A 17,388-nucleotide genomic window follows, 5' to 3' on the forward strand; every position below is an offset into this window, starting at 1 on the left:
AGCTAAATCAGGCATCAAATCAGAAATTACTGCTAAAGCATTTAAAACTCGTTTAGGTACACTAAGAGGACCAACTTCACCCACAACGACATCCTGATGTAAAAACCCAAATTAAGATCGTAACAAAATAGATCCATTACTAAATCTATGTAGATACATAGATATCCAAAATAGCATTCAATTGGGTTTAAAACTTATTCTTACCTTCAAAACTATATCTAAAAGCTGATTCAAACCTTAACCAGGCAGCTGCTGCCAGTTATATATAATCATAGGATATGTGCATCAACGGGCCATTCCACATGTTGTATAAATAAAAAACGGGTACCTTAAAATTAGCACCCCGCTTAAATTATCCGATGTTGCAAAGCACAAAGCACTGGAAACACACGTCAATAACACAAAATACTAACCAAAAAATACTCATCCAACAAAACTGTAGAACAATGAAAAATTCTGTCCAACCTATCACGACAATATATTAAGTGCGATCAGAAATTCACTGAATTTAAGAAAAAAAACTTAAAACACACGGTATGATTTCCCCATGGTACTCTTCAGGTACAAGCACCTAACCTGAAATCAAGAACAGATAACATTCAGACGATTGAAAGGTGAGACCAAGTATGCTAGAAAGTAAGATAAAAGTCAACAATGAATCAGTTTTACTCCATTTAAGAGTGCACTACTTACATTCTGCCAGTTCTTTTTCAACAATGACACGAGGAAGTTGACGCTCAGTTGTACATTTTGGAAGATTTGTTTTTCCTCCATGCTAACATTCCCCACGGCTACTCCCATGCAGAGCACCTTCTTAAGCTGGAATTTGACCATAGCCTTAGTCTCATTAACCTTTGACTCGAGAGATTCTTGGTGAGTCACAAGTGTGGGGAACTTCCCTGCAAAGCCGGGCAAAAAATCGTAATCAGCTAAAGCAAGTAAATGAAAATATAACAATAAGCTAAAAAGCAAACCAACATAGAGCAAAGCACAATGTGACCAGAGATTAACAAATAAGAAGCAATTTCTAAAATAAAATGGTTACTAACATAAGCAAATCAACAAGGACTCTAACAAAAGAACAAAACTTGCCAGCCTTGTTGAGACCAGGTCCCAAGAGACGAGGAATCTGCTTGATAACGGCTTCAGAGGCCAAAAACGCATGATACTTTTTAGCTAGCTTTTTTACTAATTTCTTGTTTTTGTTGAGCTTCTTCAAGGCTTCAACATCCATGTAGTCCAACCCTATCTTCTCTGCCTGAATATTTCAATAATAGACATTAACAAAACAGACCACGGGGCAGAAAAATTGAATTACAACTATTGCAAAAAGCACCATAAGAGCAAATATAACAAAATTCCCTCTTCAATTTCGGCGACTAAGTTGCAAAATAGGTATCGTTTAAAGGTAATTCAAGAAGAGCGGTCAATACGGAGAATAATTCTAAAAACTAGAGCCCAAATAATAGAAAGGAAACAACGGTTTGCAAAGCAATAAAATAAGCAGCACAATCAATGTTTAAATAAACATACAGCAAAGGTACAACTAATGTAAAATATGTAATTTTACAATGAAGACAGGATTGAATCTCCGAACTTGCCACAGTATAAAGTATTGCATCTAATTGAAAATCTCACAAAAAGTGTTTCTAGATTACAACAACTAGTTACCTCCTCAACGTGTTGGGCATCTCCAAGCATGCAAATCTTCATCTTGGGGCGAGGAATATGAGGCAATTTAACAGAGCCACTGAAACGCTTGTCCTTCTGGGGATCATAGTTTTTCAGTCCAATTTGGAGTTCAATAGTCTCCACAAAATTCCGGTTCTTCTCTTTGGAATCACCCATGATTCCAGTGATAGCTTCCCTTAGAGCATCACTCTGAAGCTTACTGCACAGCCAACATCCAAAACAAATTAGAGACCACAAAGCACAGGTTATTCAAACGCCCGAAATTCACCAAACGATACCAATTAACAGTATCACCGCACACAGTACGCATAAGTTATCGATGAAAAACGACCAGAGACATTACATTACAAATAACACGGGTGAACGACCAAAGAATTATGAACATTGACAATTAGAAGACACGAGAATGAATACCTCATTGTGAAACTTGGTCTTTTTTCCAACTCAACGGCTAGGCTGCTACAGATGTCAGAGCTGCGAAAAAATTGCAGAGATGAAGAAAGTGAGAATTGGAATCAGTGAAGAAAGCAGAAGAAAATGTAATAGTCTTCTGAATAGAGAAAGTACCGGAGGCGAAACCCTAGCTAGGGTTTGGAGCGTTCAGAGAAATAAGTATATAGCAGCAGCCATTGACGGATATGGATTGGGCTAGGCCTAATCTATAAAACATTGAAATGGGCTTTGCATTTCCACTATTGTATTTTGGTGGTTTCTTTCTCCACCTAATTGTTTTCTTACTGCACTCCCACTTTTGATGCAGTTCCCATTTTACCCTTACAAAATATATATTAAATAAATAAATAATTATTATATGTGTGATATGGGGTGTATGAAATTGGGGACACACTAGATTCTGAAATACAGGACTCCATCAGATTACGAAATTGGGTAATAAATACAAAGAATTGATATAATCAAATTTCAAAAAAATTTGATAAAAAAATTAATACTTAATCAAATTTTTTAAATTAAGTAAAAATAAAATTATACTTAATCATATTTTAAAATTTGGTGAAAAAAAAATTAAACACTTAACCAGATTTCAAATGAAAAAAATTCACATATAACCATATTTTGAAATTATGTAAACAAAAAAATTAAAAATAAGATAATGTTACGTTAATAACTAAAAGTTTTTAATAATAACTGCATGTCAAAATTTATTGGTTCATTTTAAATATTTTTTAAAAAATATTTTAAATCCACCAATGAAAAGCTGTCACTTAGACAATTATCAAAATGTTGTAATGGAAAGTTGTTAAAAAAAGTTTTCCAAAAAAATATAATTGTATTTCAAAATTGAGCAATAATATTTCTATTTTAAAATTAAAAACAACACAATCTTATGTTTTTTCTGAAAACTCAACGTCTTTCCTTCTTTATGTCATTAATATTTATCTATATATTTATTTACACTGTCAATACATGTATAAATTTTGTTCGTTTTGTTTTGAAATATGACTCTCTTCTTCATCATACCACAACTAGGGATGAGTCGTCCACATGCACGGTGAGATGGAGATGTGAAGGAAGAAAAGAAAAGAACTTGGAGAGAGAAAATGTAACCACTATGGTGATCCTTGTTGCATGCATGAAGCTGGTTGAATATGCACGCATGGTATTTTTCTTCTTAAAATGGATTTCAAAATTGGAAAAACAAATATCATTCGATTACTATATTTGAATGCATGTTTTTCTTTAACTCAACCACCCGCTCTTTAGGTTTAGTAAGGAAGGAGGGAAGGAGGAAGTTTATTGAAAAATACAAAAATAAAACGTAAGCTTAATTATAAGAAATTGACAACACTCTTAACCAAAAATTTTAAAACAATGACTTAATGAATCTTCATATTTATATGATGTTTTCTTATTTCTACTCAATATGGAGACTTAGACTCATCCTTAAATTTCCAACACATCCCGCCCCAAACCTCTATAAAACATACACCCAAAAATGATATATAATCAATTATTTAATATACACCTAAAAAAAGGGGTAGCCTTTATGCCTCGGTTCTGAACCGAGGTAGTATGTGGGGGTCTTTTGCCTCGGTTGGTTTCGAACCGAGGTGGTGGATGGTTATTTTTTTCAGAAAATGCGGACGTTTGCCTTTCAAAATAATTTTTTTCTTTTTTATCTGCGACAACAGAGGCAGCGACAAAACAGCGTGACGAACGATCGAAGGCGGCGATGAACGGCCGAAGGTGGCAATGAACGATCAAAGGCGGCGACAAACGGTCGAAGACGGTGATGAACAGTCAGTGGCTACGACGAATGGCCAATGGCGACAACAAACAATGTAGTTCGCGCGAGAGAAGTAGTAGCAGCAACTTGGAACAATATGTTAAAAAATCTTATCATGGCGGCCAGTGGTAGAGGTAGGCGGCGACAAATGGTGGAGGTAGCGACGACACGACGGTAAGCTATTCGCACGAGATGAGAAGCACCAATTGGCATGTGAGTCTGAGGTTGAGTTTGACTGGTGCAAGTTGAGGATGATGGTGGTGAGAAGCTTGTGAAAGGGGAAAATGAAACGGGAGAGTGAAAGGGGAGAATGAAAGGTCTAAATTTTAAAAATCGAAGAAGTTATTACCTCGGTTAAGTAGATAACCGAGGCAATAAAACTCTACTACCTCGGTTCTAAAGACAACCGAGGCGTAAACCTTTCAGAAAAATTCAAAATAAAATTATAAATGGAAAAATTTAAAGATATTTCTAACTATAGACATCGGTTCGCGGTTAAACTGAGATATAAAGGCCTTATGACATCGATTCAAATGGATCCGAGGCAGTAGAGGTTGACAAAATGGATTTGAAACGTTTAAATACATAGGTTATCAGTTTTTGGCACGACATACTGTCTCGGTTCTGCACAGAACCGAGACAGTAGACCTATTTTGAAAAAGTTGACAGGTGAAAAGTCTAATTTATAAAGGGAAAGCAGGATTTTTTTGCCTCGGTTGATAAAAGAACCGAGATAGTATAGCCTTTAGGCATCGGTTCCAATTGAACTTTATATTTAGATTTTCTGTATGTTGTTCTCTATTTATAAACTTGTTTTCTATGTACAGTTGATTAAATCTCTTTCGTAGTCTTTATTAATCATGGAATTATTTTTTTATGAACGATTTAAGGTTTTTATCTTTGCTTTTGAGAAAATTTTCATGTTAAAATATTACTGCTTTGTTTATAATATTTGTTTATAATATTGGTGATTTATTATTGTTGTTCTATAAGATAATTACTCATAGATTATTATTAAGTTAAAGAAAATTATATTTGTTGCATAAACATGCATATAAAGAAAAACTAAAATACAGATTTGGTAGTATTTGTGATGGTTAAGAGATTATAATGTGAAGAAAATCGTTGAACTAACGAGATGAAGAAAGAATATCATAATGAGATCCAAGCATATGTGAATCTCAAAAACATATAATTCTAGTCATAACACGGAATATTAAGAACAACTAGTAGCCAGTGAAAAGGAAACATCAGAAACTACTTCAGGTCCTTAATCTTGGCGACTTTGCTTTGCATGCATTAGCAATAAGGGCATCACGAGCAGACACAATCAAGCTATGAGGAGCAAGGAACGCATTAAACATAGTATAGTCGACCCAGTCGTTCAGCTTTTGCTCTTGGCCCCAATCTTCTGGTATATTAACTTTCTCCATCATCATCACCTCTTCCCGGAGTCTCTTCAGCTTCTCACGCCCCGTTTCTTCTACATCAACCCTATGCCCTTCCTCTTGCTCCTTCACCTTATCATCTTCAGTGCTGTTCTTGATCATCTCATTTGGTTCAAGGGAAGATGAAGTAGATCTTTGAAAAGTGTCGAGTGCAGGCATGTTGTGGGACAAATCGTTTCCTTCCATTGACGAAGAGTGGTTGCAGCTGTTGAGAAACTAAGAGGGTTTATGAAATAAGTGAAAAGAGAGAGAAAGGAAGGGTATAGTGAGCAATGAATGGCATTGAGTGGGGGTTTTATAGTACACGTCACGTAGAGGTTTTTGTATGGCGTGTGATGGTTGTGTTAGTAGTTTCTGATTGTGTGGTTTTGTCATAATGTACGTAGCTAAGAAATGAAAGAAAGAATTGCAGATTTTTAGGCTTGGTGGAGAGTGGTTTATTGCAAAGAGTTATTGTGAGGTGGGCATGCATCGTGAAAAGTATGGAGATTGGGGTGCTTTAATTTGCGTTGTCGTAGTTTTTATTGGAATTGATTTGTTGAAAGAGAGATGTGGACATGGATGAGAAGATGCCAACCACCCAGATATTTTTGGGTTCTTTCACGGGGTTGGCATTAAGTCCTCCTCAAAATTAATATTAGACCATTTACCATGTACGTATCTTGCGTGGATTTCGAGTCTAACTTGTCTCCATGCTGCTGTTCTTTATGCTATGGAAGATGCACCACGTTTTTCAATCTCCATTTCCACATTTGTCACCTTTATATGACTTGGCCCATCCACTTCCAAACTTCTTCATTCTTCCTTTCATATTTGTCTTCTTCACAGCAAAATTATTTATATATCAATTACATCTATGAGAGATTGATAATAAATCAAAATTCTATTCTTGTCTAATTAAAAAAAAAACAATGACTAGAAATAAATTAATTTAGAATATATACAAGTGTAACAAGTTTTATAAAATCGAGTTATACTTAAAATTTATTGGATCATTTAATATCTAGTCTCAAACATAAGATGCATATACCTCTGAGCGAGGGAGTAGACTAATTTTAAGTATATATATAATGCAAATCTCATCTTAAAATTTGGTTTTGTAAAATTGAATTAGACTTAAAATTCATTTTTTAATACAAAAATAATACTTTGATACACATGTTTATATTTTACATTCAGATGACACGGTGGGTTTCACTTTTTTAATATTTATTAAAGATAAAAGGGTAATTTTAGAAAAAAATAGCATGTCAATTAAATGTTTTCGTCACGTCACGTGTCAATGTATATCAGTGTCCTTCTTAATATTGTTTACAACTTTTGTTATGTATAAGTTAGAGATCATGTGTTTTTGTGTTTGTCTTTTTAAATTGTATACATGGGTGAAAAATATATTAACTAGAATTAGACTTAATTAAACTTAGTTAATATGAATTAGTAGCATATATAAAACTTTTCTTAATAACTTGTATCCAAAAAAGAATTTATTAAAACAGATGAAACCTGACCTAGATGTATACAATGAAAATACATACAAAAGAGACCGACAGATGGAAGGCAACCATAGAACAAACTAAACTCTATTGTTGTCTGTAGGTGAAAGAAATTAAGTTCATCCATGACTTTAAGACATTTTTAACACATAGTACTTTTGACATCCACAAAATACACCTATTTGTTTGATATTTATTATTTTATCTTTCATTTTTTTTTCTTTAGTAAATAATAAAGTTCACTTCTTTTAATAGCTATTTACATAATATTTACATAATAATAATAAAAAATTGCTTTTCTTCGTAGAAACTACTTTTACTGTTTCATTTTTGTCTGCCAGATTTCTCTTTTACAAAACAATGATGCATCACACTTTCATCTTGATAAAAAAAATACACCCACAGTGTCGGTCAACACACTTGTTCATATATTTAACAATAGTTAAACCAGACTTTGTTAAATGCAAATTATAATATAAAAAATATGTAGTTAAAAAAATGCTGACCATGTGTTTCAAGTGTTAAATACGCAAAAAAATGGAAATAATAAAGTATTGAACTGCATTTCTTTAATATAATTTTTTAGGTTAAAATTTCCTGTTTTTTATTGTTCAAAAGGTAATTTGTCATATAAACTAAAAATACAAATGTCATTCATTCTAAAAATTTGATATCAATTTGGTTATTCGGTCACAAAAATAGAGGTATTAAATTAATGATAGACTCAAGACAAATTTAATTTTTGATAAAATATTTTTGATCAAGTTTTACTTACCTCCTTAGCAAGTTGTTCATAGAATAAAAGATAAATAATTCATGAATTAGAACAATATTTAGCTGTCCATATTACAAAAGAAAAGTCTATACTATCAAATAGTAGATTAATCAATTTCAAATTAATCAATAGTATTATGATTGAAGTTTGAGTCACAGTTCTCCAACATGAATAATTGAGCAAATACTACTCTCTAGGAATATATATATATATATATATATATATAATGGAAGGACGAAATTGTTGCCAAAATTGCTAACAGCTAATTAACGTGTCAATATTTTATATTGTATATATCCTCAATTAAATGTAATCGAGTTTCGTGTGTATGGAATTCTTTTTTTCAATAATAGCATTCATTGCAAACAAATACTTCCAGGAAGTTTCTTCCACCTTATTAAATTTTTTTCTCCCACCTCATCAAAAACTTTCAGAAAATGCTTTCCATAAAAGAAAAGGATGTTTGACTTCCAAAAGAAATCGAAATAGTTTATTGTGTTTTGAAAAATAAATTTCAGATATGATGGGGTGTAAGAAGAAAATAGTGGGTGGAAGAAGTAATTGACTTAATTATTTAAGCTCTTTTCTACACTTTTCACTGCCGACAGCTTCTTCCTGCATTTTTATAATTTCATTTGTATTATCATAAATTTTTGTATTTGTAATTCAAAATATATATTTTTTACTTAAAATTTTATATTTCAAAATATAAAATAAAAAATACATTTTTTATTATATAATTTAAAATAGAAGTATATTCTAAAATATATAATTCATATACAATTCATAATATAATTTTTATATTTTAAATTGTGTATTTTAAAATACAAAAATTTGTATTTTAAATTATATATTTCAAAATATAAAATGAAAAATACGTTCCAGATGATACCATCTAAAATATAAAATTTACATACCAATTCATAATACAATAATTTATGAGACAGGCTGAACTTATGGAGCTACACGAAGAAGTTGTCTCCACTACATTCGCGTATTCTCTTCCATTTTTGCCCTCAGCTCACTAAATGGGCTTCAACAAAAACAAATAAATTGTAATAAAAAATATTACTATGGGAAGTTTTGAGATACCAGGAGTAATTAAAAATTAATTTTGGATCATGTGAATTACCATTCTAAAATTATTTTGAATAATTCAGAAGCTTTTAAATATATTTGGGAAAATGTAAGAATTTTAAAAGTTTATTTTTGTGTTATATTGTGTTAATCTTTTGGCAAGTATTTGCAAATAAGAGTAAGTTTAGAATATAAAAGTTCAGAGTATCGCAAGGGAATTAAGTTCGTTATCTACTTGAAATTCTTTACCAAAATCAATTTATAAATGATAATGATTGAATTCATAATTACTGAAATAAATTGTAACAAGAAGAACTTGAAACTTGAAATATTATGGCTAAAAATTCAAAAGAATCTTTGTTGGAATAGGGTTTAATAAATCATATGAAGATAAAACTTTATTCAATATTTCATTATTTCATTCAAACATTCAGATCAAGACATATTAGTCCTAATCCCTTAGCAACTAGTTCTAAATTAATATATCAAATTTGTTAATCCCTTAGTCAATTTAACATACAATCTGCATTAAGTGTGATGCTAAGAATGACAATTTTTTTTGTTTATCCCTAGATTCGAAACCATTTAGGTGTTCTATCTATGTCCACGTTAAAAGTTACTTTCTAGTAAGTGGAGATATTCAAATAACATTATATTTTCATACAATGATAGTAAATTCAAGAAAGAGCATATAAAGTAAAATTACATCACAATGAGTTCATTACATCTAATTCCAACAAAAGAAAAACCTAGCTACTCTTAGTCATCTTGAAAGTACGCATTTGAAGCAATCCATTGCCACAATTGTTGGAAGTCTCACATCGACTAGAAATAAGATCAAATTATAATATATATAAGTGATATGCAAACCTCACCTTACAAGCCGATTTTGTATGGTTGAGTTAGGCTTAAAAACCACTCTCTAATATGATATCAGAGTCATGGTTAGAGCTTATCCTAACATATTTCTTTTCTTGGGCATTTCTATTCTCGTATAATTTATTACACAACTTTTCTACTTCTAATTATAACTTTTTCTATGAGGAAAAATATTATTTCATCAATAAATACGAATTTGAGCTGATTAATAAGTCTGAAAAACAGAGAACATGTATTTTTTCATCCTTATCACACTGCAACAACAGAGAGGTTTCTCGAAATATTAAGGCGGCTCAGTGTTAGACTTGATTGTTTCTTGTATGAACAATTCAGAATCTTAAATATGCATATGTGATTATTAGAGTAAAAATTTGATTTTTAATTCGAAAAGAAGTTGGTCTCGAGAATAATGCATGTTACAAACTTCTTTGAATGATGTTGAATTTTGAATAAAGTAGAACAAAACCGAATGTTGCTGGAACTATCTCCTTCCTAATGATTGTTTACAAATTTGATCACTGGTCTTCTTGTGGCAACTTATTTCAATTGGCTAAAAATTACTTATCTATGGTATTGTAGGGTAGGATTGAACGGAAGAACAGCTGATATTGAATTGCAGTAACAACTAGCAACACACTGTTCCTACTATTTTCCTTTTATGCTGATCAAATTTTGAAGAATCATAACTGTTTTTTCTATCTTCTCAGCTCCAACTGAATCTATTCAAGTCCAGTTGTTTACAAGTGGTTGCAGCTTCATTGTCTCCATGGTTGTTTAAGTCCAATCTTGCTGCTACAAAGTAAGAAGCTGGCATCCTATAATCTTGAGAAACTTTTTCATCCACTGGTTTCATTGTTTCTGTCTTGATTCTGTTCCGGTGCTGGAACTCACCTTCCGATTGGTTTTCTGTGATTAGCCTTTCAGGATACATGCTGCTTCTGTTTTCTGTTTCTCTTTCAAGTCCAATGGACATGGATAAGTTGCCAGGACCGGTTTCAGCGGCATAGTTTCTTCTTTCTTCATTCCTGCTCAATGGGGCAAGGAAGGTGTTCTTTTTTCCATCATCACACCACTTGAGTTCACAGTTCCTAAGGTTGTTGGGAGCTTCTGTGGCTTCCTTTTGTTCCATGAACATATGGCTGTTGAAGTGTCTAAAGCCATTTTGAATCTCTTGCTCCTTCTGTGATCTGTCACAGGATGTGAGGCAACTGTCCACTGAGCAATCGTTTGGCTGGTTGGTGTGTGTTTGCTGAGGGCAAAATCCTTGCAATTCCTTCAGCTCTGAGAATGCTGAGTTAAGGCACTGAGATGAGACTTTTGACACCAGCTCTGACAGTTGAACTTTGGCAGTTTCAAGTCCAACTATTCCCAAATTTTGTCTGCCAAGAGTCTCCTGAGCTTTCTCCAACACAGACTGAAGGTATTTTCCTTGGGCCTCAATCCTAAGCTGCAAGTGTCTTTGTACCTGAAATGGTTCAGGATACTTTGATAAGATTTTTAAGGTAGTTATTGTAAAAGTTAATAAATTTAAGATATACAACAGTTTGCATTTGGATGACAAATTAAAACACATCATACATTAGTGCATAGACTGATTTGTTTGTATAATTATGGAATGGAAAATGCATGCTTAGTAAGTTGCCACTTAGATTTCACCTCAAGTTGTTCATTGAGCCTTCTCTGCACCTCAATCTGCATCTGCAGCGCCTCGCTTATATGCAAATCTCTGCATAAAGAGCATAGAAAATTACCATCACTTCCACAAACAAGATTACATGAAGCATGTGAAAAATGTTCAGTTTTTCTTACTTGTTAGCCTGCGGTCCAAGGCTTAATTTGTTCATGTGAGTTCCACTGGTTTCAGAAAGTCTCTCCCCAGTTGCTGCACTTGTTGCTGATAAGGTAGTTTTAACCATCAATAACAGCTCTATGGCTCGTTAATAGATCAGAAAAATGGAAGAGATTAGTATCTTACTCATTTTGTGTGTCACGGTGTTGCTTTGTCCATGCAGATTCTTGCTCAATCTATACTTCTGATGACAAAAGGAAAACAATATCAGTAATTGCACCAGTGTATAATTGATATAAAGTAATTTTGGTCAGCACGTACCTGAAGATGGCTCTTCAAATGATATAAGGTAAGCCCTGGAATCCCCATGAGTTTCATTACTGTTTTTGGAGTTGCTTCTGCAATAGACATATTGTAATTGCATTAGTGAACTTAAATTCTATGATCCTCAAGATTTGATGATCCACAAGGTGACGTGTGTACTCACTGTCAGCTCCACCTAACTGATTGACTGCTTCTATAAATCTGGCATGAAGATCTGCTGTCCATTTTAATCTTGGCTTAGCATCAGTTGAAAGCACAAGTCCAGAATCTCCAGAACCATTTCCTGTTTGAAGGAACATGTGCCTCTCAGAAGGGATTGGCATTCTGGAAGAAGAATGAATGTTTTTTCCTTGGTGTTGGTGATGATGGTACATTCCACCTGCAAAAGCCACTTATAAGCACCCTATAACATATAAAAACTAACTTAATTTCTAAAGCTGAACACAAGTTATGTAGTTACCTTGATGACTTGTTTATTCTCTTGATCACTTTCAAGATTAATTGTTACAAGCCCTGGAACTAACAAATAAGATAATTTCTGAATGCTTGTTGTGCTTGTCTTGTTTCTCCTATACACACTTCTCTTCAGTGGAAATCATGCTGAAACTGGTATTTATATGAGAGCTGGAGGGGAGCTGGTAATCCAATGGAATCTTGGATAGAACCAATAGAAAACCCAACTTAATCCTTGTGCGGTGACCTGAAAATTAGATATTATTCTTTCTTACTTTTGTTCACCAGTGGACCCCATTTTCTAGTTCCATTTTACATTCTCAGATAGTACTTTCCATTTGAGTTCCACAGCAGTAATAAAACTTCGGAAATAGTCTACTTTTATTTCCATGCACAACCTTTTTTCCACACACATCATGGGTTTCCTGTGCAGGAATTGCATATAGATCAAAACATTTTTAACATTTAGATATGTAAAAAAAGTTATGTGCAAATATCAATTTCTAAACTGCATTAGGTTCCAGAATTGATCCTTCAAATTTTAACCCAATATGCATTTTTATTCGTTTGCCAGGTAAAAGTGGGAATCATATGCTCACATTTGAAGGAGTATTTCCTTTTTTTTCTGACTTGGTTCTGGAGAATCTGATATCCCTCTCGACTTGGAACAGCCATTATTTTTGTTTTAGAGGAAGATTCTTAGAACTTAGAAGCCTAAATTTGTTGTTTCAAACCTTGATCTTGCTGCCATTTTACAAGTCCTTTCTTAATGTACATACATAGTTCTTTATTAGCATGATATATGAGGTTGGGCAAGGTTTATCTTTGGCAAAGTTTTGAGAGAGAGGTTATATATGAAGAACTGCAGCTGAAGGATTCCATTGACTAGAGCACCATGGCATGCAAAGGAAGGTTAAAAAAAATTGTGGAAGATGCTTCTCATGGAACTGTTTGGAGGTAAGGAATAGAATAAGAATACGTTCTGTTTTGTCTCCTTCAATAAGTTTGGTACTTATTCAGCCTGCACCGTTTAAAATATAAGGAAGATGGACCCTGAACTTTTCATTCTTTCTTTGGCACAAAACCTCTGGCCCCATCCTCTGGAATCCTAAGTAGGCGGGACCTAATAAAAAGGGAAAGATAGAAGAATTGTACTTGCTTTTATACTTGCATTTGGTTAAACACAGTACTACTGCATAGGACCACTTCCCTTGCCCTTGACTTGTACCATGGTTAATGTAGCTGATTCTTGTGTAAGTATAGGTACATTTGTCATTCCTTATGTTACCACACTCACTTTTTACTTTTTTCCTCTATAAACTTGTTCTTATCCATGGCCAACTTTCCTTTCATTAAATGGCATATACCATGTTAACCCACTACCAAAATAATTACAAAATGTATTAGAATCCGATTCAGTTTTAATTAAAGCCACGCTTTCCTCAGGCAATGCATGTGTCAAGTGCATGCAAATCTCCATTATTCAATTGGAAAAGAAACAAGTTAGCTTAGTGTTGCACACTGTGCTGTAAGGGTAAGTGGTGTAGTACTCTCATTAAAATTCCACGAATAACGATTATATTATTAACAGCTAATACAGAATAAATTACACTCTAATATATATATATATATATATATATATATATATATGTGTGTGTGTGTGTGAAACTCACTTGTATATTTTTAAAGTCTAACACAACCTTATAAAACTGACTTGCAATATGAGGTTTGGATCCACTTATACAATATGAAATCTTCTTATCTCTAGTCAAGATGTAATCTTCAACTTATGTCTTCAAAATGTAGAATCTCCAACACACCTCTTACAAAAACATATATATTTAGTATGAGACTAGAGATTAATAAGAGGTTCGATAGCTGGTGACACAATAGTTAGTGGTGGTTCAACAAATAATAAATTTTACTTAGAATAGGTTCTAACTCATTATTATAATATTATATTAAAAAATAAACTTGGAGTATAACTCAATCTTACAAAACTGGTTTATAAAGTGAAGTTTGCACTCACTTATATACTATGAAATCGTCTCATTTCAAGTCGACGTGAGATCTTCAAGAATACGTGTGTGTATATATATGTATGTATGTATATATATGTATGTATATGTATATGTATATATATGTATGTATATGTATATATATGTAAATACGAAAACCAGACAGCTGGTGATCACACAAATGTGAGAGTAGAGGGTCATTTGCAAAGTATCTGATTTGGTGATATCCAGTTATCAGGTGTTGCATGTAAGATGAACATTTTATGGAGAACTTATAGAAACAATGAAATAAATAGGCTAAACCGCAAAGATTCCTTGAACAGTATCTTGATATCACTTCTCCTTGTTCTTGTTCTTGATTCTGATTTTTGAGAATATTTAATGCTGCCAGGAGAATCCCGAGAGACTTTGGACAAAGTTAAAGCTGAGTTCCTAAGTAGTTTTCTTGCATGTGGATTGGAATAATATGAGAAGAGGATTGATTTGGTACCTTTTCCTTCTTGATATCGAATTTGCTCCTTAGATGGACTTCCTATAACCACTTGGCAAGAGCATTATTTATTTGAAGTTGTTCTTGAGCACCACAACAACACTTAAAAACTCATCAGAAATAAACAAAAAACACACTCATATTTAACAACTCTTCACGGTCTACTTTTTCTTAGTATAGAATGTATCCCATCGCCAAAATACGGGAGATGTTTAATATTATACTCTCAGGTGACAGTGAAAAGAACATAAGCATAGAAAAAATCAAAATGAAGATGTTATTGGCAGAGAATAAAGGAAACTAACCTTTACGTTCACCTTTTTTAGTGTTGCTTATATCTACCAATTCGTATATAGTTCTTCATAGCTTGATTAATTTTATATCATTGTTGACCATGCAATTGGAAGTTCTGTACGTAGGAGTCAATGATGACTGGTTTTTCTTTATGCAATGAGAGTTAACCATGTATAATTTGTTGGTACAACTCTCTTTGACTGTTTGAGTTTGTGTTTATATAATCACAGAAAGCAGCAAAGCCTTCAAAACCAAATCCATTTATGGCATAACTTTGTTTTTGCAGCTTTGATATCATGCTCATTCTTGTGTGGAACTGTTTTTCCGCTAATGATATTCATCTTTACTTGATGCTGCCAAACTGTCCTTGCTACTTTCAAGTCTTTCGAATCTTTAAAGAGTATGTGCTTGTACAGAACCGAGGAGTACTTATCTCTTTCTATTAGTATCCCATTGGCTTTATCTTGCAATATGGAGATGCCCCAACTGTGACATGGGACAATAACTTTTATTCTTGGTTCATATATCCATGATGTTTTTATACGTTACATTATGTCGAAAGTCTAACGTTTACTAAATATAAATCAATTTACAGTATATACGTGAGTCTATTCTTTCATCTGTTATCAAACCATAAAAGATCACTTATTAATTTAATCTAACGCTTCATATGTATATATTTTGATTTTGTTAAAAATTTCACTTTAACTAAAAATAAGATGAATTTACAACATTAAGCATAACATTCAAGCATAGGAAAGACAGAAGTTGTGGACTAATAAATAGTCAATATCATGAGCAAAACCAAAACCATTTATTAGAGAGTGGTTTGGTTGAGCACACATGATGGCATTGGTTGAATGAAAAGCGAGAAATGACCACGGAATGCTATTCCCAGCGGGGAAAAGGGAGAGAAAAAAAAAATAAAGAAGGGAAAAGGAAAGTTCAAAGATACTTCAGAATGAGAATATGAGAATCTTAATTTAGATTAAAGCCCTTATATTATATTCTCAAGTAAAGAATTATGTTATTCTTCTTCTCCAGAAGCCACAAAAAATGGATTCTCACATCCCTACCTATCTTTTTACTAATTGTAATCAGATGCTTTTCAGCAGCATACATTGTGACAACCAACACCTTAATGTTCATATCAATTATGGGAATTGCTATGTTTAGATGTTTTTTCAAAATTTGAGGTTGCCTTTCACTTTTCTTCTAAGAAATGACCTTGTTGGTTGACATTGGGCTGTTTCCCTGCTAATTAATTGGTGTTCCCCACTTGGATAATTCTAGAACCTTTTCCACTTTTTTTTTTTCACTTTATAACGTGATGGGATTGTCCTGGTTTCAATTCAGATCATCAGCTTTATAATCAGATGATACTTGGTTTGATCATGTAAATAGCTATCTGTGATTATTGTAATATATGATTAAATTAGATTTGACATGACAACAAATTTAACAGAGGAGATTGAATGTCATGTTAGGAAGATTTATACCAGTGAGAGTGAATATGATTCTGCATAAAAGGATATGTTAAAGAATGACAACCATTGCCAGCCCTAGACTAACTGAATTAAATAGCAAAATGATAAACAAAGAAAATAAGATGAAGGTAATGTAATGCATTGTGTCATGAAAATAAAATATAAAACAAATATATTTGAATTATAAACATTATGTTGGGAATTAGTGGGTCGTTTTTAGTTAATTTTTTTTACCTTATTAGACGAAAGTAAATATTTATCTTCCACCAAAAAAAAATTTATTAGTCAACAGAAAAATGTTCAAATGTTTTATATGTATGTTTTTTAAATAAAGGTCAGTCACAAATAATTCTTTAACATAATCTGATGATGTAATCATTTTTCAGCATAATTGAAGATTCCATTTCGTTTATCCCTTCACGAGCTTGATCGAGACGGGGAACCTCAAATTTGTTTAGCAAACTCAACAAATATCGAAAATTGATTATGAAGTATTGATTTATCTTTTAAGGGAAACAGCCTCGATTACGAGTAACATCCTATAAGAAAATTACTCCGAATATGTAAAATCTCGGAGACACTTCATCATGAATAAAAATGAAAGAAAGTTAATTAACGAGTAATACGATAGGTCCAACTAAGCTCACTAAAATTAATAAGTTGTTATATTATTTTATGAAATTTGATTTCAAATTTAATTCAATTTTATTGGTAAGATATTGTTTGTTTTGGATCAAACCTTCATGGATTAAAATGTCTCTTATCAATGGAGGTATCTTATGTGTATATAAACTCATGTCCATCTTTTATTTTATTTGCTTTGGGTTAACGATTTAAAATGACATTTGCAAAAAGAATTAAATTGAATACAAATTACGATCTTTATGACAAAAAGAGATCATTTTAAATAAAGTTGATAAAAAT

General features: G+C 32.6%; 3 protein-coding genes across 3 annotated transcripts; all 3 read right to left on the bottom strand.

Moving 5' to 3' along the window:
- Positions 1-380: 380 nt before the first annotated feature.
- Positions 381-2,309, bottom strand: LOC124846136 (large ribosomal subunit protein uL1). Its single transcript, XM_047323351.2, has 6 exons — positions 2,260-2,309; positions 2,107-2,166; positions 1,672-1,891; positions 1,093-1,258; positions 694-899; positions 381-576 (listed from the first exon to the last, which is right to left on the bottom strand). The coding sequence occupies exons 2-6, from the start codon at positions 2,109-2,111 to the stop codon at positions 523-525; spliced, it is 651 nt and encodes a 216-aa protein (XP_047179307.1). The 5' UTR covers positions 2,112-2,166; positions 2,260-2,309; the 3' UTR covers positions 381-522.
- A 2,741-nt stretch (positions 2,310-5,050) lies between these two features.
- On the bottom strand, positions 5,051-5,659 carry LOC124846138 (protein BIC1-like). Its single transcript, XM_047323353.2, has one exon. It carries the CDS (start codon positions 5,569-5,571, stop codon positions 5,200-5,202), a length of 372 nt encoding a protein of 123 aa, XP_047179309.1. The 5' UTR covers positions 5,572-5,659; the 3' UTR covers positions 5,051-5,199.
- Positions 5,660-10,021: 4,362 nt separating this feature from the next.
- LOC124846133 (myb-related protein 2-like) lies at positions 10,022-12,328 on the bottom strand. Its single transcript, XM_047323348.2, has 7 exons — positions 12,183-12,328; positions 11,886-12,101; positions 11,720-11,796; positions 11,585-11,642; positions 11,419-11,503; positions 11,266-11,335; positions 10,022-11,074 (listed from the first exon to the last, which is right to left on the bottom strand). The coding sequence occupies exons 2-7, from the start codon at positions 12,094-12,096 to the stop codon at positions 10,313-10,315; spliced, it is 1,263 nt and encodes a 420-aa protein (XP_047179304.1). The 5' UTR covers positions 12,097-12,101; positions 12,183-12,328; the 3' UTR covers positions 10,022-10,312.
- Positions 12,329-17,388: the final 5,060 nt, after the last annotated feature.

This window comes from Vigna umbellata, chromosome 6 (assembly GCF_029865625.1).
Source record: "Vigna umbellata cultivar VRB3 chromosome 6, Vumbellata_1.0, whole genome shotgun sequence".
Lineage (NCBI taxonomy): Eukaryota > Viridiplantae > Streptophyta > Magnoliopsida > Fabales > Fabaceae > Vigna > Vigna umbellata.